Source organism: Typopeltis vanoorti, chromosome 7, assembly GCF_054136105.1.
Source record: "Typopeltis vanoorti isolate ZY-2024b chromosome 7, IOZ_Tvanoo_1.0, whole genome shotgun sequence".
Lineage (NCBI taxonomy): Eukaryota > Metazoa > Arthropoda > Arachnida > Uropygi > Thelyphonidae > Typopeltis > Typopeltis vanoorti.
In genome coordinates this window covers 35759274-35780743 of record NC_143555.1, presented here as the reverse complement: position 1 = coordinate 35780743, position 21470 = coordinate 35759274, and the positions used below count along the sequence as shown (strand labels likewise).

The 21470-nt window shown below is 36.9% G+C and overlaps 1 protein-coding gene across 2 annotated transcripts in view; it reads left to right on the top strand.

Moving 5' to 3' along the window:
* Positions 1–21470, top strand: part of Sply (Sphingosine-1-phosphate lyase) — a 467659-nt gene that overhangs the window by 39378 nt on the left and 406811 nt on the right. For both annotated transcript variants that reach the window (XM_090395209.1, XM_090395208.1), the window contains exon 2: positions 11842–11927. In XM_090395209.1, coding sequence (XP_090251335.1) covers positions 11907–11927 — 21 coding nt within the window. In that variant the 5' untranslated portion in view covers positions 11842–11906. The remainder of the gene's footprint in view (positions 1–11841; positions 11928–21470) is intronic.

Here is a 21470-nt window from a genome sequence, read left to right as displayed (position 1 = left end):
TAGTCCCATTATCTTTCCAGGTATATTTGATTTTTGAGATTTGCAGTATATGGGTGGTTATTTCATTATGTTTTCTGTTTACAGGAATTCAACGCATGCTTGTGTGCGTGCGCGCACGCACACACACAGATACAGGCAGCCATTTTCACCTCCAACTATACCAGCCTTCTCATCAATATATTATTCTAAAAATATTAACACAGAGAATCAGGGCTGTTTGTTCCAATTGTACAGCTCTCCACTAAACTCTCCTTAAATTCTACTAAACAAGAAATTATATTCTTTATTGTTATTATTATTCAGGCCTCCATGGAGTCAAAAGACTTGTTGTGGGAGGTCCTTCCTAAGAAACACAGTCTATCATACCACTCATTGACCATTCTCACTTTCACCACTCCATCAGGCAATGCATTCCATGGTTCAACCACTCTCCATGCAAAGAAACCACTCCTCACCCTCTTGCTCACAGTTTCCTTTCGTAACTTCCAGGAATGGCCTCTTGTCATCACTCCTTCCTGCTGTTCAACCAAGCGAAATAACTCCCCCAGTGTCAACCCTGTAACCACCTCTCAACATAATAAATTTAGTTTAATCTTTTATCCCAGTGAGAGCAAACAAAGCATTATGGGAGATACTGGGATAGGAGTGTTGGTAGCTTGCTCCACCTCTTCTACAAGTTGCCTTGGTGTTGCACTACTTACCCAGTTAAGATAGTACAACACTATATTCAGTCCTGAAGATATTTTCAGGCACAAACTTTGTTTGCTCTCACTGGGATAAAGGATTAAACTAAATTTATTATAGTCTAACCTAGTGAAAAATAAACTTTCAACAGTTTAAGTCTCAATCATATCAGCTCTCCTTCTATCCACCAAACTCTGCAGTCCACATTCCCTCAGCTAATCCTCATAACTATCATTGTATAGTCCTGAAGCCATCTCTGTTATCTGCCTTTGTACCCTTTCCACAGTTAATTTATTCCCTTTTACCCAAGTATGAGCATACAAGTTTATTTATGCTGTATCTTCATGACTAGACTACTTGTATATAGAAGCTGTTCACATACCAACAATTGCTTCAGTATCCCATAATGCACAACTTCCTTTTAGTGAAGTGTATTGCTGTGCATTATGGGAAGGGTTATTATACAGATCGGTTTCAACCTTTATTAAAGTTTCATCACTGGGATCTAGACCTGTGGTGGTACTGAAAACTAAATTACTGCAGAAGTCATATTTTCCATTTTCAAATAGAAAAATGCTGTATCATCATATTAAGTTTGTGAGAGTGGCTATGTAGTCCTGAATTGATAGGCATGTAGAAATATTAAGGCTGAAGGAATTTGTGGAATTATAAAGCAGGCAACTATCATAGACTTAGAAACCAGCTTGCAGCAGTACAGTGGAGGAAAGAATTTGAAGGAAGAGAGATCAGTAGTGAATGGGCAGTGTTAAGAAAAAATTGTTGACAGCAGTGGCAGATTGTATACCTTGATTGAAGGAAAGAAAGCAATTTGGGATCAAATGGATGACTAGAGAAATTAAACATGAATTACAGATGAAAAAGAAATTGTGGAAGATGTTTAGAGAGTGCAGAGAAAGCTGCATGAGGAACATTAGGCTAGACCCTTTTGCAACTAGTTTCTTGTGCAACTTTCTCTGTCTGTATAGTGAGCACAGAAAAATCAGAATATGAGAGGAGACTAGTGCTGCAATCCAAGAAGAAGAATCTAAATTAGTTTTTTTTTTTTTTGGCAGATAGAAGGAAAAAAGATTGTAGACAGATTTCCTTTGCTGGATGGAGATGGGACTCAACTGGCAGCCAAATCTGAGCCCAGTAATCCAAATGTGATCTGATCATCTGGGTTACTTCACCACCTTTACAATAAGTCTTCTAAATGCCTAAAAGGACCACTACCCAGCTTTCGATCAATGGATCTCAAACTTCAAGACCATAGATTTATTGGCATAGAACTGCTACTGCCCCCCTTTATTTGCCCATCTGTTCAGCTTATTGAAATTCTCCTGAAGGGCTGTCACATTGGCACATCTTCACATCATCTGCAAACAACTGACTATATCCCTCTGCAATCCATCGACAGTGTCGTTATATAAAGGTAAACAATATGGTTCCCAATACTAAACCCTGAGGGAACCCAGTTGTCACCTTCTGATTCCTTGATACTGCTCCTTATACGCAACTCACTGATCAGACAGCCAATCCATTTGACTAACCTGATATCCAGAACCATATGCTGTTACTTAAATGACAGCTTATCATGTGATACCCTATAAAATGCCTTTTGTAAAGTCCAAAAAATGACAGCATACGGCTTTCTCTCATTGACTGCTCTTGTTACTTTGTTATGAAAGGCAATTAGATTACTAGAACAAGAGGTACTCCTTAACAAATCCATACTGACTCTTACAGATAACATTACCCTAATCTGTGCAATGTTACATGTGATCTCTCACTAAATTCTCCAAAATCTTAACAACTGCCCAAGAAATACAAACTGGCCTATTGTTTGACTCTTCCATTCTGCACACACTTATTTAATGGGACTGTCTTATCTTCCTTCCACTCAATGGGAATGGGAATCTTTCCCATAAGCAAACTCTCATTGAAAAGCCAAGTAAATGGAACTGCCATTTCTTTATCATATTCTCTAGAAGCATATGAAATCCCATTCAGTCCCATTGCCTTATTGACATCCAAAAAAACTTAGTATTTGTAACACACTCTCCTCTTGGCACTTCCAAACCTTGAACTTTCTCTCTCTCTCTCTACTAATAAAACCCTCCTTTCCAGGATGAGAAATACCTAATGAAGTGATTATTAAACAACACTGTCTTCTTCATGAGTTACTCTGTTCCCTATAAATTAAAGATGCCAAGAAATTAAGATAAAGTCTTTCATCATATTTAAGAAATTAATTAATTGGACGATCTCAAGCAATAAGGTTGTCGTTTTTCTGAAGGGCTCTGTTATAGGCACCCCAGCATTATCAGGACGGTAGCTACAGGTCAGACTTCTGTCAGATGACTTCATTTGATTTTATTGTCCTGACAGATTTCATAAAGGTATTTTGCGTTTCCTTTCTTCTACAAGAATATTTAAGGAGCCTCTTGTAGCTCAGTCAGTATAGACGAAGCCCTTTAGTCAGAAAGACTTGGGTTTGATTCCCATCGGTGATGCGAGGGACTTTCATCTGGTCTCTTTCGGCAAAAGGTGAGTTAGCTGGTCTCATACAGAGGTAGGGTTTTTCACCTGGAAACTCAGGTTTTTTTGTCCCCCATAACAGGCCAACCAGCCTCCTGAACACACACACACATCTACAAACATAGAACACACCAGGAGGCATAGGGCTAACCACTTATCCTTGGGATGGGTATGGTTTAGAAGGACTAAGGACAGCTCCGTAACTGGCCAGTAAGCCTAATACAAAAAAGGAAGAAGTGGGACGAAATTATATTCTTGGTTTAATCCTTTATCCAAGTATAAGCAAACAAAGTTTGCACATGAAGTAACTTCATGACTAGGCAACTCATATAGAGGCTAATGACTTCACATCACCTGCCATCATATCCCAGAAGGACCATTACCCAGACCAATTTTGACCTTTATTGGGGTCTCATTTGTGGGAGCTAGACCAGAAGTGATACCAAGGTTGAAGTTATGCAGAGGTCTTATTTCCATATACAAGTCGTCAAACAGTGTCAATTACTAAAATACTCTGGATTAGAAATAGATGTTGAAAGTTTTTCCACTTGGTTATACTATAAATTAAAGATGCCAAGAAGTTATATTCTTGGTTTAATCCTTTATCCAAATGTAAGCAAACAATCTAATACTCTAATCCAGAGTATTTTAGTAATTGACACCATTTGACTACTTGTATATGGAAATAAGACTTCTGCATTACTTCAACATTGGTATCACTTTTGGGTCTAGCTTCCACTGATGAGACCTCATTAAAGGTTGAAACTGGTCTGGGTAGTGGTCTTTCCCATAATCAGTAGCATTATGTGTCCATAAGGTATGTGCTTTACATTATGGGATTTTAAGGCAAGTGATATGAAGTCATTAGCCTCTATATACAAATTGCCCAGTTGTAAAGTTACTTCATGTGCAAACATTTTGTTTGATTACACTTGGATAAAGGATTAAACCAAGAATATAATTTCTTCGCATCTTTAATTTATAGTACAAGCAAGTGGAAAAACTTTTAACATCACTCTATTCCCATTTTCATCTAACAATGTTATTCTTCCACAATCATTTCTCGTCCTACTGACCACATAATGAAAGAATTCTTTTGGATTTTCTTCAGATCTTGGGGATTTATCAAATATGTTATAAAACCCACATCAATGCAACAAGAAACAAAGTATGATCTGGTTCTCATGTTCAAGTTTTGTCTTTCTTACCATGCTAGTCAATTTCATAACCTGAGCCTCATTTAACTGGTCTTCATCCCTCCCTTTAATTTTTTTCCATAACCTCCTTTTCATCTACAGTTCCCGTTTTTTTAAAGCAAATACTATAATAATTTATATCAACTTATTTTTTTCTCCTACGCCACATTAATGCTTCTGTTCCAATTGGTGCCCTCTGCTGGCAGATTTTGTCATGTGTTGGGGATATTCTGTGGAACTGACAATGTCATTAACTTGACTGCTTTATGAAAATCTTGTGGGTAGAATGGAGGTAACAAATTAAAGGCCACTTTGTATTTCTTCTAAATATCTCCCTGTAGTCCTGTGACATTGGATTAACTTCTCTAATGGCCGAGGCAGATGAAATAGTGAGACCAAATTTCACTTCTTATCCATGTTATTCAATAAATGTTACGGAATCATATCCAGATTTATCTGGACGTCTATAGTCATCATGGCCAGTTGAGGGGGGGGGGGTTAAACTACAGTTGCAATTTTGAGAACCAGTACAATTTGTTTCATGCCATTTTATAGTTTTATTGTGATCTAGCTCATTAACAGATGTTAAGGTGAAATATATGTATTTAGTTTTATCAGTATTAATTTTAAGGTTGTTATTGCTAAACCACTTGATTAGTTTCAACATATCATGGTTAATTCTGTTTTATAAATCTTTAAGGTTATTTCAGTATACATTAATGTCATGTCATCAACAAGCAATATCATTTTACCAAAAAGTTTGTACTCATACAGATTATATATTTCGGTGCTAGAACCTAACAAATAGGTTAGGTTCTAGCACCGAACCTTGCAGGACTCCATTTGTTATTTTTCTTGCACTGTGGAAGGTTCTAGCTGATATATTGTTTTCTCTTATTTAAATAAGATTTGAACGAATCATTTGTAACATCTCTAATGCCATATCTAAACATCTTCAAAAAGGAGTAAGCCATGGTACACACAGTCAAATACATTAGATATATCAAGAAAAACGGCTACTCTATAAGCATTCCTTTTATTTGTTTATAGTGTTGATTTATATATAGTGTTTTTTCCATATTAAGTCAGGATCTGAACTCGTACTGGTTAGGCGCATAAAAGGGATGTGGAATTTAGGTAGTTATTCAATTTTTTTAAATTAAGATTTCAGTAATCTTTTGAGATTGGATAATATTGATATGAGTCTTTAATTTCTAATTTCATTTGTTACATTCTTTAAATAATGGAAGAACTGAAGCAACCTTTAACTGTTCTATAAATTCACCATGTTCAAAAGATTTATTTATAATAAGTATAAAGAACTTTAACTTATGTTTAATTATGATATGTAGCTTTGAACATTTATATTATCATATCCCATAATTTTAAAACAATAAATTACACAATAACCGCAGTAGTTAACTTTAATGAAAGTACAGATATTTCGTACTGTGAGTGCATAGAAACAAGCAAATCAAAGAAACTGGAATACAAGGTACATACAGCAGTCAGTGGTTTATAATTAAAAACTGTTGCTGTGTGCTAGAAAGTAATATTAATAAATATTATTATTATTATTCAGGCCTCTATGGAGTCGAAAGACCCATCGCAGGATTATTATTATTATTCAGGCCTCTATGGAGTCAAAAGACCCATCGCGGGAGGTCCTTCCTAAGAAACAGTCTATCAAGACTCATCAAGGGGAGGTCCCCCCCCCCCCAAGACACACAAAGTCGATCATACCACTCCTTAAACTCATTGACCGTTCTCACTCTCACCACTCCATCAGGCAATGTATTCCATGGTTCAACCACTCCTCACCCTCTTGCTCACAGTTTCCTTTCATAACTTCCAGGGATAGCTTCTTGTCATCACTCCTTCCTGCTGTTCAACCAAGCGAAATAACTCCCCCAGTGTCAACCCTGTAACCACCTCTCAACAATTTAAGTCTCAGTCATATCACCTCTCCTTCTTCTATCCACCAAACTCTGCAGTCCACATTCCCTCAGCCGATCCTCATAACTATCATTGTACAGTCCTGAAACCATCTTTGTTATCCGTCTTTGTACCATTTCCACAGTTTATTTATCCCCTTCAAATCCTGGGGACCAAATCTGAGAACAATAGTCCAAGTGTGATCTGATCAGGGTCTTATACAACGGAATGATAACTGTTTTATCTCTGCAGGTCAGCGTCCTTCTCATTTTTGCAGCAATCCTCTGTGTTACCTTAACCACCTTTGCAATCTGTCCCCTAAATTTCAGGTTTCTATCAATCATCAACCCCACATCTCTTGTCTCCCCTACTTCCTCCAGTATGATTTCTCCCATAGAGTATGCAGTGTCCCATCAATGTTTCCCAAACCTCGATCTTACATTTTGCTGCATTAAACTGATACTCCCATTCATTTGCCCATCTATCTAGCTTATTCAAATCCTCCTGCAGGGCTGCCGCATCTGCACTATTACTAATAATCCTTCCCAGCTTCGCATCATCCACAAACAACTGAATATCCCCTTGCAATCCACTGACAATGTCATTGGTATAAAGGTTAAATAATATAGGTCCCAGTACTGGTCCCTATGGGACCCCACTTAACCCTCTGCTTCCTTGAAACTTCCCCACCATAAACAACTCTCTGATACCTATCGGACAGCCAATCCTGAATCCAGTTGACCAATCTGACATCCAGACCTATGTGCTGCAACTTAAATATCAGCTTATCATGTGGCACCCTGTCAAATGCCTTTGCTAGGTCTAAGAAAATGGCAGTTTATGCCTTTCCCTCATTTAATGCTCTTGTAACTTTATCATAAAAGACTAGCATATTGCTAAAACAAGAGCACATATTATTATTGAAAACTGTTTTTGATGGTTATATAAAATAAGAATCTTCCAAAGTTTTGGGAGAGCTCCTTAAAGCTGGTAATTTATTTAGGAAATAGTTTCTTTTGCATACTTTATTTCCTTTAAGCGATTAGCTTAATTTTAGTTACAAGATTTGGAAGGTTTTTCACTTGGTTATACTATAAATTATATATTTGGTTTAATCCTTTATCCAAGTGTAAGCAAACAAAGTTTGCGCCTGAAGTATCTTTAGGACTGGGACAACTTGTGGCAAAGGTGGACTGACTTCACATCACTTGCCTTAGTATCCCATAATGCAAAGCACATCTCCTTGTGAATATGTATAATGCTATGCATTATGGGAAGGGTCACTACCCAGACCAGTTTTTCGATCTTTATTGAGGTCCAGACCAAGAGGTTATACCAATGCAGAACTCATATTCCATATAAGAGTTGCCAAAAGGTGTCACACCTTATTATTAAATTTCTCTAGATTAGAGAAAGATATTGGAAGTTTTTTCACTTGGTTTTACTATTATTATTATTATAATGGTGTCTCCATGCAGTCAAAAGACTTATCGTAGGAGACCCCAAATTGACACACTAACAATTATTTACACAGTACCTATCATACTTCTCCTTAAATTCATTCACAACCACCTCTGCCAATGCATTTCACCCCTTCACAACCCTCCAAGATAAAAAAATCTAGTCCTAACACTCTTGTTAACCACACTCTTACATAATCTCCAGGGATGGCCCCTCGTTCTCTCCCTTCCTGCACTGGTCTTAAAAATGTCATCAGTACCAATCCTGTAAAATCCCTTTAATAATTTATATGCTTCTATCATATCTCCTCTCCTAAGTCCATCAGCTAGTTTTTGCAGCCCACATCTTCAATCTATCCTCATAGGGAACATTCCACAGACCTGCAACAATTCTTTAACTTGCCTCTGAATCCTCTCCTCATCACCAGGAAATCCAGGTGACCAGATCTGTGCACAATAGTCCAAATATGGTCTTATTAATGCCTTATCCCTGCTTGTTAGTGTGTTCTTCAACAGCCATGTAATTTGATGTGATGTTTTGGCAATCTTTGCAATATACCCTTTAAACTAAGTTCTTTGTCCACGATAACTCTCAAGTCCCTTGCCTCGTCAACTTCTTGCAGTTCAGTTCCATTAATATAGTAAACAGCATGTGATCTCATCCTCCCGAAGTGCATCACCTTACACTTAGCCACATTAAACTGACAGCCATTTACCTTAGTCCGTACCGTCAGCCTATTTAAGTCATCCTGCAAGATATCTACGTCATCTGAATTGACTATCGCTCTTCCTAATTTTGCATCATCAGCAAATAAGTGGATATTTCCTTTCAAAGTATTCCCAATATCATTGATGTACAAATTAAACAATAGAGGACCAAGCACTGAGCCTTGAGGTACACCACTAGTCACTTGCCTTCTCCTGGACTCAGCTCCTCCATAAACCACTCTTTGGTATCTATCCACCAGCCATCCTCTAATCCAAATCACCAGCTTCAGATCCATACCCATTTGCTCTAATTTATGCAACAGAGTTCTGTGTGGAATCTTGTCAAATGCCTTTGCAAAGTCTAGCAATATCACTGAGTAAAGATTTTCTTTATCCAACTCTACTGTTACTTTATTATAGAAAGTAAGCAAGTTACTGCGGCACGACCTACCTTTCACAAAACCATGTTGCCCCTTATAAAGTATCATATTGCTGTCCACCCAGTCCTGAATTCTAATTTTTACCAATTTCTCCAAAACCTTAACCACTACTCCAGATACATTGATTGGTCTATAATTTGCAACCTCAGTCTTGGAGCCTCCCTTGTGCAGTGGAATTATTTTCCCCTCTTTCCACTCTATTGGTACTTTACCAGAACTGAGGCTTAAATTAAACAGCCTAGTAGAGGAGGTACTAATTCTCTGGCACATTCTCATAACACATGGGCCAACATATCATCTAACCCAATGGCAGTGTTAGCATTAAGGTTCTGTAATATATTACGCATCTCTATTTCATCTATCTCTAGACTCTCATCAGTTAATGACACATTTGACACTGCACTATCACAACCAGGATGGTACACTTTTGCAAAATGATCATTAAGCAACTCAAATATCAACTTTTTACTTGCCAAATAGGGTTTCTTTTGGATTCATCAGCTAGCTTCCTCTCATAATTAGCTTTGGCTTTCCTTACTGTACAGGTTACTCTCTTTGCCTGTACCTTGTATTGCTCATGGGAACGCTCATTACATTTTTCTTTATACTTCCTCCACGACCTTTTCTTTATCTGCAACTCCTGCTCAATAATATTATTCATCCATCTTACTCCTACTTGATTTCTCCTTCTGACTCTGGGAATACAGTCTGATAGAGCTTTCTTTAAATACTATTTGACAAGCTCCCATGCACCATCAACATCTCTCCCTTTCAAATTCTATCTTCTTCTTCTGCAGCTTCTCCCACTTAAGTGGGGTCACTGTTTGTAATGAGTCTCCTCCACACCTTCCTGTCTTGGGTTGTCACCACATCCAAGCTCTTCATCTTCAAGTCCTCTTCTACCAGCTCCCTCCATCTCTTCTTTGGCCGCCCACACTTCCGCCTTCCTTGCACATCCATCTGCATGACCTTTCTTCCCACATATTCGTCCTCCCTCCTCATCACATGACCAAACCATCTCAACCTTGCCTCCTGTATTTTCGCTCCTAAGTTCGTAACTTTCACTGTTCCCCTGACATAGTCATTTCTCAGACGATCCTTTCTGGTCACACCGCACATCCACCTAAGCATTCTCATCTCTGCTACTTCCATCCTGCTGATGTTATTTTTCCTCAGGGCCACAGTTTCTATAGCATATGTCATAGCTGGCCTCACTACTGTCCTATAAATTTTGCCTTTCAAATTTTGCCTTTCAGATTGATTGGCACCCTCTTATCGCATAACACTCCAGCCATCTCCCTCCAGTTCCTCCAACCCGCTTGTATCCTGCATCCCACTTCCTTCTCAGCCCCTCCATCTTCTTCCACTGTTGAACCTAAGTATCTAAAGTCTCTCACCTTCCTGATGACATTTCCTTCCAGATCTGTCTCCTGGCCGCTGCCACCGCCCACTGCGCAACACATATTCTCTGTGTTACTTCTGCTCAGTCTCATACCTCTCTCTTCCAGTACTTTTCTCCATCTTTCCAGTTTAGTTCCTGCTTCTCTTGAATCTACACACAGCAAGATGTCATCTGCATACAACATTGTCCAAGGTGCATCTTCTCTCACTTCCTCTGTTACCACCTTCATCGCATTATTAAATAGAAACGGACTTAATGCTGACCCTTGATGCAAGCCAACTGTTACTTGAAAACTTTGTCTGTCCCAAACAGGTCCAAACACTTGTCTTCACATTTCTGTACATTTTCCGCACCAACCTGACATATTTCTCCGGCACTTTCTTCTCCCTCAGACACCTCCAGACTTCTTGCCTTGGCACTCTATTGTATGCTTTCTCCAGATCAATAAATACCAGATGTAGCTCCCTTTGTTTCTCTCGATATTTTTCCATCATTTGTCGTAACCCAAAGATAGCATCTGATGTTGATCTACCAGGCATGAAGCCAAATTGTTCCTTTGCAATCTCCACCTCCTTCCTCAATCTACCATCAAGAACCCTTTCTAGGATCTTCATTGTGTGGGACATCAACTTTATTCTTCTATAATTTTTAGTCTTGTGCATCCCTTTCAAATTCTATAAATTATATATTTGGTTTAATCCTTTATCCAAACGTAAGCAAACAAAGTTTGCACTTCAAATCACTTCATGAGTGGGCTACTTGTATAGAGAGGCTAATGACTTCACATCAATTGCCTTAGTATCCCATAGTGCAGTGCACATATCCTTAGCTTACAACTGGATAAAGGATGAAATCCAGAATATAATTTCTTGGCATCTTTAATTTATAGTATAACCAAGTGGAAAATCTTTTAACATCTATCTCTAATCCAGAGTATTTTAATAATAAGCTGTGACACCTTTTGGCTACTTACATATGGAAATATGACTTATGCATTACTTCAGATTTGGCATCACTTCTAGGTCTGGTGCCCACTGATGAGATCTCAAAGGTCAAAACTGGTCTGGGTAGTGGCACTTCCCATAATGCATAGCATTTTATATGTATATCAGGATATGTGAATTGCATTATTTGATACTAAGGCAATCGATGTGTAGTCATTAACCTCTCTGTACAAATACACAGGTCATGAAGTGACTTCACACATAAACTTTGTTTGCTTACACTTGGAGAAAGGATGAAACCAAGAATATAATTTCTTGGCATCTTTAAATTTATAGTATAACCAAGTGGAAAAATTTTCAACACTTTATAGAAATGTTATCTAGATATGTTAACTTTTTTACTTTACTATTGTTTGTATGTTATAGTAATTTGTGGTGCAGCAGTAGCATTTGTTTTTTCTTTCAAGTTTTCCCAATTACATATTTTTTTACTCAATTTTGTTTTGTATAATTTTTTTAATATTTTTATTTCAGAGTTTCAGAAATAAGGTAGCTCATTATATAAATTCTCCAGTTTTTTGAAGTTTCTTTATATCAAAATGGATCAAAATGATGTTTGGGTTAGTATATTCATATTTATTATAATATTTAATTTTAATTAAAAAAAAATTATGTTACTCTAACACAACACGCTGCAAGGTTTATAGCAAATAAATGCTATGTGTAGGCTGCAATTAAGAACAAAGTAATGAGTAGATATTCCTCTTAAAGCTGGTAGGTGTAGTTTTTAGGAAATGCTTTGTGGGGAAGGCTATTTCACAGAACTGAAGGTGATGGAATCAAACTCGCAAAACAAGGAAGTAGCTCGTTTTGTGAGTTTGCAGTTCAGACATGAAGCAGTGTTGTGCAGCTGTGCTCATGTTGCTGTAGGTGTAGTAGAAATGGGGGGGGGGGGGACATATGATACCAGTTTTGCTAAACAACACTCATGGAAATATCTGTGAAAGAGTAGAAACTTACCATCTCTGAGACAGTCACTGAAGAAATTCTTTGAGGAAAAAGCTGTTAATCAACTGATCTGCTCTTTTCTAAACAGCATCAAAAATATTTAAGGAGACTTTTGGTGTACTGCTCCAAATGAGATAGCAGCATACCATTCTTTGGCAGAAATTTTGAGATTTGTGCAGATTAAGTAACTGGTCAGATGAAGAGTAATGTGAGTGAAACAGGATGTCTCTTTTCTGGAAGTTGAGGATGCTATTGAAATGATGATTATTCCAAGAAAAGCTTGGAGTAAGAGTCAGTCTGAGAAGAGATATCTGACCTTCTCTGTTATTATTTGTTATTTCCCCTTTACTGAATGGTTTGGAGGTCTGTGTTTAGACACTTATTGCAGATGATCTTGAAGCTTGAGATGTTCAAACACTACAAAACTTGCTGTCTGAATAGGATGAGTGGAGAGTGCTCTGATCAGAAACTGTGAACAGAATTTGAGGTCAGTGAAAGCAGGTCATATATATATATATATATATATATATATATATATATATATATATATATGAGAAAGAGGACAGGTGAAATAACAGAACCCTGTAAAACATCTGTATTAATAGGAAAATCTGAAGAGAACAACTATTTCATATAGTGAACAACCTGAGAGGAAACTGGGAATTCAGTTGCAGAAGAATTGGAAAAGTATATGGACATAATTGGCATTACTGAGACAAATAAAACAAAAACAGGTGAGATCTTATTAAATAAGTATAGGATGTTATATTCAGGCAATAATGATGAAGGAAAGGAAGGAGTAATGATAGTATTCAACACAAAACATGAATATAAACTTTTAGATTGGAAGGCAGTTTCAAGTAGAGTTATATAGGCACACTTCAAAATGAGAAAATGGATAATAAAACTATTTGTGCCTGTAGTCTCCAACAGAAGATTCTTCCAAGGAAGAAGTGGAAGAATTTTCAAGTCATTAGAACAGGGAGCTGACAAAGAAAATGAAAAAAGTGGTCCTTTTTGGAGATCTGAACAGCACAGTTGAAATGAACCCTACTTGGCATATACAAACATTTTGGAAAAAATTGTAGAAAAGGACAAAGCTAATAATAATGGTAAGTAAGTATTTGCTGGACTTCTGTTCAGGACATGGAATCATCATTACTGATACCATGTTCTAACAAGACACAAGAAATAAGAAAAGCCTCATTGACTACATCATCATTGATAGTAATATCTTCATGCTGGTTCAGGATACAAGAGTGTATAGAGGATTTCAAATAAGTGACTATTACTTAGTGCTAAGCAGGATAAAAATGAATATCACATTGAAAAGAACAGCATGTAAAAAAAGTCTTAAAAAGAATTAAAGTTGAGCAGCATTTACAAGTAAACTGTAGACTTGACTATATAAACATTATTGAAGGAAAAATAAAACAGATTGAGAACTAAAACCAAGCCTTGCAGTCTTAGTGGCAAACTCTGAAGAATACATTGATTGATGTAGCTAAGGAGATATGTGCTAAAGTTGTCTGCCAGGATAGAAAATAAGAATCTCATGGTGCATACAAGAAGCTAAAGAAGCAGTCCAGAAAAAGAAGAAAGCATTCCAAAAATTCCTAACAAACAAGTCAGCAGATGCCTTAAAAGAATACAGAGAAAAATGTAAGAGAGCTAAGCTGTGTGTAAAAGTAGCTAAACAAAAGTTATGAGAAGACATCAGTAAGAATGCAGAAGGTAAATATCAAGAAGGTGACAAAATGTTCTGAAAGTTATTGAAAATGCTTAGAAACTGAGGAAAGGGTGTGTAAAAGGAATCAAAGGTGACATGAAAACTGAAGATAAGAATATCCTAGATGCCTGGAGTCTGTTAAACAAATTCCAGGCATCTGGGATAGTTTTGTTTAACAGACTTTGAAAGTCTGTTAACCTAATTTAAACAAATACAGATGCATAAAACTTCCCAAAATTTGAGAAACAACAGTCATCAGGAGTCCCAGTTTATATCATGCTACCTACAAATGCCCATAGAGGGTGCACTACCTAGATAGGACTTTAGTCATCCATGTTTCATTGAATATTGTGTTCTCTTTGTCTACTTGTTACAAGTGTTATATGTGTCCCCTGAAGTACTCACTCAGTGACTGAGACAAAATATTGAAAGCATTAAAATTAATTTTTAATCCTTTCTTAGTACTATGAATGCTCCATAAACCCCCCCAACGTGATTGGAGTAGAGCTCTCATAGTTCCCATCTGTAAAAAAGGAAATAAAGCTGAATGTGAGAATTACAGAGGAATTTCTCTACTAAGCATTCCAGGTAAGATTTATGCATGCATACTTGAAAAGCAATTGAGAAAGATTGTGGAAGAAAAACTTAGCATGAACTCAGCTTGTTCTACTCCAAATAGAGGTTGTTAAGATCAGATTTTCACTTCACAACAAATAGTTGAGAAATCTTGGGAATATGACAAGGCATACAACAAAGCTGTTCCAGAGAAAAGCTTTTCAAATTGTATTTGAAAAGTTTTGAGTCCCTGTGAACAAATCTTTGCCATCTAGCTCTATCTGTGGCCATTTCTGTCATCTCTCTCTGAAGCTTGATAATTGTCACCTTTCCTTCAAAGATGAGCTAAGCTCTTTTTGGTCTGCCTCTTGATTGTCTTCCTCCAATAATTCCATTCAAAACTATATTTGGTAATTGCTGAAAGAACATTCTCTGGAGTTGTCCAAAGCTTAATTGCTGTTTTAAGAATTAAAGCTATGATATCTTCTCTTTAGTTTAATCCATTTTTGACTTGCTCATTTTTTTTTGTGTTCTGACCAGTGAGTCTTATTTATTTTTCTTAAGCATTTCATTTTGAATGCTCTCATTTCCTGTATTTCTTTCTGATTGAGTCTCCATGTCTTAGCTCCAAGTGTTGCTGTAGATATAATAATGGTTGTTTTAGTTTGAGGCTTTTTGAAATGCTGTTATTTTCAAATATTTCATTTAATTTATTCATATTAGACTAACCTTTGTTAAGTCTGTATTTTACTCTTTCTGTGTTGTTGAGAGCATGAGTAATGAGACTGTTTTAAGAATTAAAGCTATGATATCTTCTCTTTAGTTTAATCCATTTTTGACTTGCTCATTTTTTTTTGTGTTCTGACCAGTGAGTCTTATTTATTTTTCTTAAGCATTTTATTTTGAATGCTCTCATTTCCTGTATTTCTTTCTGATTGAGTCTCCATGTCTTAGCTCCAAGTGTTGCTGTAGATATAATAATGGTTGTTTTAGTTTGAGGCTTTTTGAAATGCTGTTATTTTCAAATATTTCATTTAATTTATTCATATTAGACTAACCTTTGTTAAGTCTGTATTTTACTCTTTCTGTGTTGTTGAGAGCATGAGTAATGAGACTACCAACATTGCTTTACTGTTGCCTAGATTGATTTTCATTCCCAAAGTTTTGCACTTTTCATTTAAAATTTGTTTTTTCCAATTGTAAACTCTGCAAGAATAATAATACCATCATCAAATTCCTGCCATGTACTCTCAAGGGGTGTACAGGATATGATAGTACAACATGAAATAAATTACATCATTATAACTTCCTATCTACAATTTTCCTCCAAATCAGTCTGTTACTTGTCAAGACTCCAACATTATCAGATCTTATATATCTATCGTCTAAGGCACTTTGTACCGTATCAATCCACCTATATCTTTGTCTTCCTTGGTTGTTTTGCTGCCAACCTGGCAGAGAATACTTGTTTTGCTAATCTTTCTTTGCCCATTCTGTTTAAGTGACTATACCACCTGAGATTAGCTCTGCTAACACATTCCTGGATGCTGACAATGTCAAGTTCTTTCCTAATATCCTCATTTTTAATATGATATTGCCATTGATGCCATCTGTTCACGCCTATAATCTTTCTCAGGACTCTCATATCTGCAGTCTCTAGTCTTTGGTCAAGTGTTTTACTTCTGACCCAGCTCTCAGATCCATAAGTTAAAACTGATTTGAACACTGTCTTGTAGACAGCTAATTTAGTGTTCCGACTAATTTCTCTCTTATTCCATATGAATTTATTCAGTTGACTTTCCACCATACCAGCTTTGTTGATTCTGTTGTCTATTTCTATATTTAATTTACCATCTTCAGTAAAAAATCGTGCCTAAGTAGCTGAAATGTTTTACTTGTTCCACAGGTTCTCCATTCAAAACACAGTTGACATTTTCATTGATTCTGCCTATTTTCATTGTCTTTGTCTTTTTATTGCTGACTTTCATACCATATCTATTACAACAGTTATTCAATTTAGTCAGAGAATCTTGCAGACTTGTAGCAGATTTATTTAGAAGTATAACATCATACTCATAAAGCAAAGAGCTGACATTAACATCTCCAATTCTGATATCATGTTTAATATCTCTTTCCTTCATAATGTGATCCATATAGATAATAACAGAGGGGATAATGTACATCCTTGTCTCACACCAGATTTAACATTAAACCATCTTCCTGTATTTCCTTCAATTCTAACTGCAGACTTACAACTTAAATACAGACTAAGTATTGCTTGATATAATGCTCCATCGACACCATATAACTGTAGCATATTGAATAGCTTCTCTCTTGGCACCTTGTCATATGCCTTTTCGAAATCGACAAAACTTAATTACAGATCTTTGTTATATTCCCATACTTTCCCGACTATTTGTCGTAAAGTGAAGAGCTGATCCTGACAGCCTCTATTTGGCCTGAATCCAGCTTGTTCTTCACCAAGCTTTTCTTCCACAATTTTTCTCAAGTACACTTGCATAGATTTTTGCCAGGAACACTCAGTAGGGAAATACCTCTATAATTCTCACATTCAGTTTTATTTCCCTTTTTATATATGGGTATTATTAGCGCTCTACTCCAATCATCAGGAATTCGTCCCTCTCTCTCCAGGCTTTCTGAACTATGCAGTGCAGCCACTGTAAGACTGATACCACCATACTTCAGCATTTCTGGTAGAATATCATCTACTCCTGCTGTCTTTCTACATTTCAAGCCTTTGATGGCTTTTTCTACTTCAAGTATAGATATGTATTCCTGACTGCATGCCTGGTCAGTGTTTTTTACCACTGTGCTGTCATCACTGCTTGTTTCATTTAACAGCCTTTCAAAGTAAATACTCCATACTTCAAGGATATCTTTTTCTCCCGTTTTTCATTTCACCTTTATCATCTCTAACTCCTTTTACAGCACTCTTTCCTCCATTCCTAAGCTTCTTCAACAACCTCCAGAATATTTTGCCATCTTCTTGATATTTATTTTCTATGTTCTTGACAAAGTCCTCCCATGACTTTTTTTTAGCTAGTTTTACACACTGTTTAGCATTCTTGCATTTGTCTCTGTATTTTCTAATAGCACAAGCTGACTTATTTCCCAGGAACTTTTGATATGCTTTCTTCTTTCCCTTCACTGCCTCTTTAACTTCCTGTATACACCAGGGAGTTCTGATTTTTTTATTTATTCGCTTTAAAACTTTCTTACATGTCATTCTTTTCAATATGAAATTCAATTTTATCCTGCTCAAGACTAAATGGTGATCACTTCCAATTTCAAATCCTCTGTACACTCTGGTGCTCTGCACCAGGGAGAAAACATCACTATCAACAATAACATAGTCAATGAGACTTTTCTTATTCCTTGCGTCTTCTCTCCATATGAATTTGTGCACATTTTTATGTTGGAACATGGTGTTAGTGACAACCAGTCCATGTCCTGAGCAGAAATACAACAGGTATTTGCCATTAATATTAGCTTTGCTCTTTTCTCCAAATTTTCCCAAAATATTTTTGTATGTCTCACATTCATTTCCTACTCTGCTATTTAGATCCCCAGCAAGGACCAACTTTTCCTTTCTCATTGTGTCTGTTGCTTTTTCTAAAGTCTCAAAAAATTCCTCCACTTCTACCTTAGTAGAACCTTCTGTGGGACCATAGGTACAAATTAGTCTCATTGTCCAGTTCCCCATTCTCATATTTGCCCACGTTACTCTACTTGAGACTGACTGCCATTCAAGAAGATTAGCCTCATATTTTGTGTTGAATACTATGGCTACTCCTTCTTTTCCTTGATTGTCATTGCCTGAATATAACATTTTGTATTTATTGCTCAGAAAGATCTTCCCAGTTTTTGTCTTTTTTGTTTCAATCATCCCCTATTATGTCGATCTGGTACTTATCTAATTCCTCAGCTAGCTCCATTTCTTTGCCATTCAGGCTTCTTATGTTGATAGTACTGATCTTTAACTCTGGTGATGTTGAGTTGGAGTGTGTTTTCAGATTTGTTCCAGCAGCTGACTTTTCGCTGTTTGCCCTGGTTCCCTGGCGAAAACAATGGAGACCCTTGTTTAACTGGGCAACGCCCCAGCCGGCATGAAATTTTGTCATGTTGTACCATCATTTTTTATTTATAGAATAATAATATTGCATCTATATTTAATGTGGTTGATATTTGTGCCATTCATTATAGACTTGGTTCTTTGGCAATGGATTTGCATATTTCTTTGAGATAGTAAACAAATTTGGTAAGAGTGGACAACCCTGCATGACTTGTTTTCGTACTTTTGCATTTGTCTGTTTTTATTTTATTAAATTAGCAAGTTGCTTTGGTATCTTTATAATAATTTGTAATAAAGGTTTGTAGTTCTAAATCTGACCTTATAGATTTTAAGAAATTTATCATTCTGTTCTTGTCAGTAGAATCAAATGTTTGTTTGAAGTCAATAAAACTGCAGTATATAGGTAGGTGTTATGCCCAATACTTTTCAGCCAGTCTATTAACTGTAACATAAAAATATGGCCTGTTGTAGACCTTTCATGTCAGAAGCATGCTTGATCTCCTATTGTCTCATTCATTAAACTCTGGATTCTATTTAGAATAATGCTGTTTTTTGAAGATTTTGTAGCTATGACTAACAATGTTATTAGTCTGTAATTTTCAGATCTTCATTTATTTCTCATTTTGAAAATTAAATTAGTATTATGATGCCTGTCTTCCAGTCATCTGGAATTTCACCAGTATATGGTATTCGGTTAAATAGTTTAAGCAGGAATTTGATGGCTGCTGTGACACTATTCCACAGTTCAGTAGGAAGTTCATCCTAACTGGGTGACTTAGATAAGTTAATTTGGTTTATTACACTCAGAATTTCTTCTTTTATTATAATAGTGCATACAAAAATACATACATGTATTGATCCCATACACAGGGAGTCAAAGGACCTATAGGCACTGATGTGCAGTGTCTGTGGTGCAGGTGAGGAGTCAGAAGTTTATTCATACATATAAAAAAAAAAATAAATGAACAGCCTATTGTTGTGTCCCAATTTAAGATTATTAGGTTTTCAACTATCCTTACATGTGAAACTCTACTTGTCTTTGTCCAAATCTTATTTATATACAAGATATCAACTAAATACAAATATTCAAGCTTCTCCTCCCCTTAGTGTCCCTAAATATTTATTTTATACTGTGCCTTTCAGGACATTTAGTTTAAGATATAAAATTCAAAAACAAGGAGCAATTACCAAAATATGTCTGCTGATATGCAGTGGTGACCTTTATCTCGTAACTTATTATTATTGTTCCGGGAAACTCCAAGGAGTCGACAGACTCATCGAGGGAGGCCCTAACATCATGTCAAGAACAACTATTCAACATTCACACAGTATCTATCATACCTTGCCTTGAACTCATTCACGGTCGTAGCACCCACAACAGACTCTGGAAGCTTATTCCACTCATTTACCACTCTCCAAGTAAAGAACCTAGCTCTAACACCCTTGTCAACCACGCTCTTGCCCAGCTTCCATGCATGGCCCCTAGTCCTCCCACCACCAGTCATATTTTCAAAAATATCTTCTGGATCAATCTTATAAAAACCCTTCAGTAATTTGAATGTCTCAATCATATCACCCCTCCTTCGCCTATCGTCCAATTTCTGCAACCCACAAATCTTCAACCTATTCTCATAAGGTTCATTCCACAGACCTGCTATCATCTTGGTCACTCGTCTCTGGACCCTCTCCACTTCCTCCCCATCACGAAGAAACCCTGGTGCCCATAGCTGGGCACAGAAGTCCAGTTGGGGTCTTATCAAGGCTCGATACAGTGGAACAACAACTTGTTCGTCTCTGCATGTTAAAGTATTTTTCAGAAGCCAAGTGATTTGGTGAGCTGTTTTAGTTACTTTTGCAATGTGCCCCCTAAACTTCAATTCCCTATCCACCAACACTCCCAAATCCCTGGCCTCATCAATCTCCTGGAGTTTGATTCCACCAATGCGATATACTGCTGCTATTCTTTTCACCCCAAAGTGCATAACCTTACACTTTGCCACATTAAATTGACATCCATTTTTTCTAGCCCAGTCCTCCAAACTATCCAAATCATCCTGTAAAATTTTGACATCTTGTGCACTCACTATTGCTCTACCCAACTTTGCATCATCAACAAACAAGTGAACACTTCCTCTCAGATCCTTTCCAATATCATTGATGGACAAATTGAAAAGCAGTGGCCCAAGAACAGAGCCCTGTGGCACTCCACTAGTCACAAGACGTCTTTTAGACTCCACTCCTGAATAAACCACTCTTTGATATCTCTCCTTCAACCACCCTCTTATCCATCTCACCAACCCTATATCTATACCCATCTGCTCCAGTTTACTGATTAGGGTTCCATGTGGTATCCTATCAAAGGCCTTGGCAAGGTCCAGTAGTATCACTGTAAACCCATTACCCCTATCCAGTTCAGCCGTCACTGTTTTATAAAACGTGAGCAAGTTACTGAGGCATGATCTACCCTTCACAAAACCATGTTGTCCCCCATACAATATCCCATTTTCATCTATCCAATCCTGTATTCTTTTCTTGACTAATTTCTCTAAGACCTTGACAATGATTCCTGATATGCTAATCGGTCGGTAATTTACAACAGCAGTCTTGGAACCACCTTTATGCAGTGGAACTATTTTCCCCTCTTTCCACCCGCTCGGGACTAACCCAGACCCGATACTCAGATTAAACAAAATGGTCAAGGGTACTGACAATTCATTAGCTGCTTCTCGTACAACACGAGCTGGTATACCATCCAATCCCACAGATGTATTGACATTG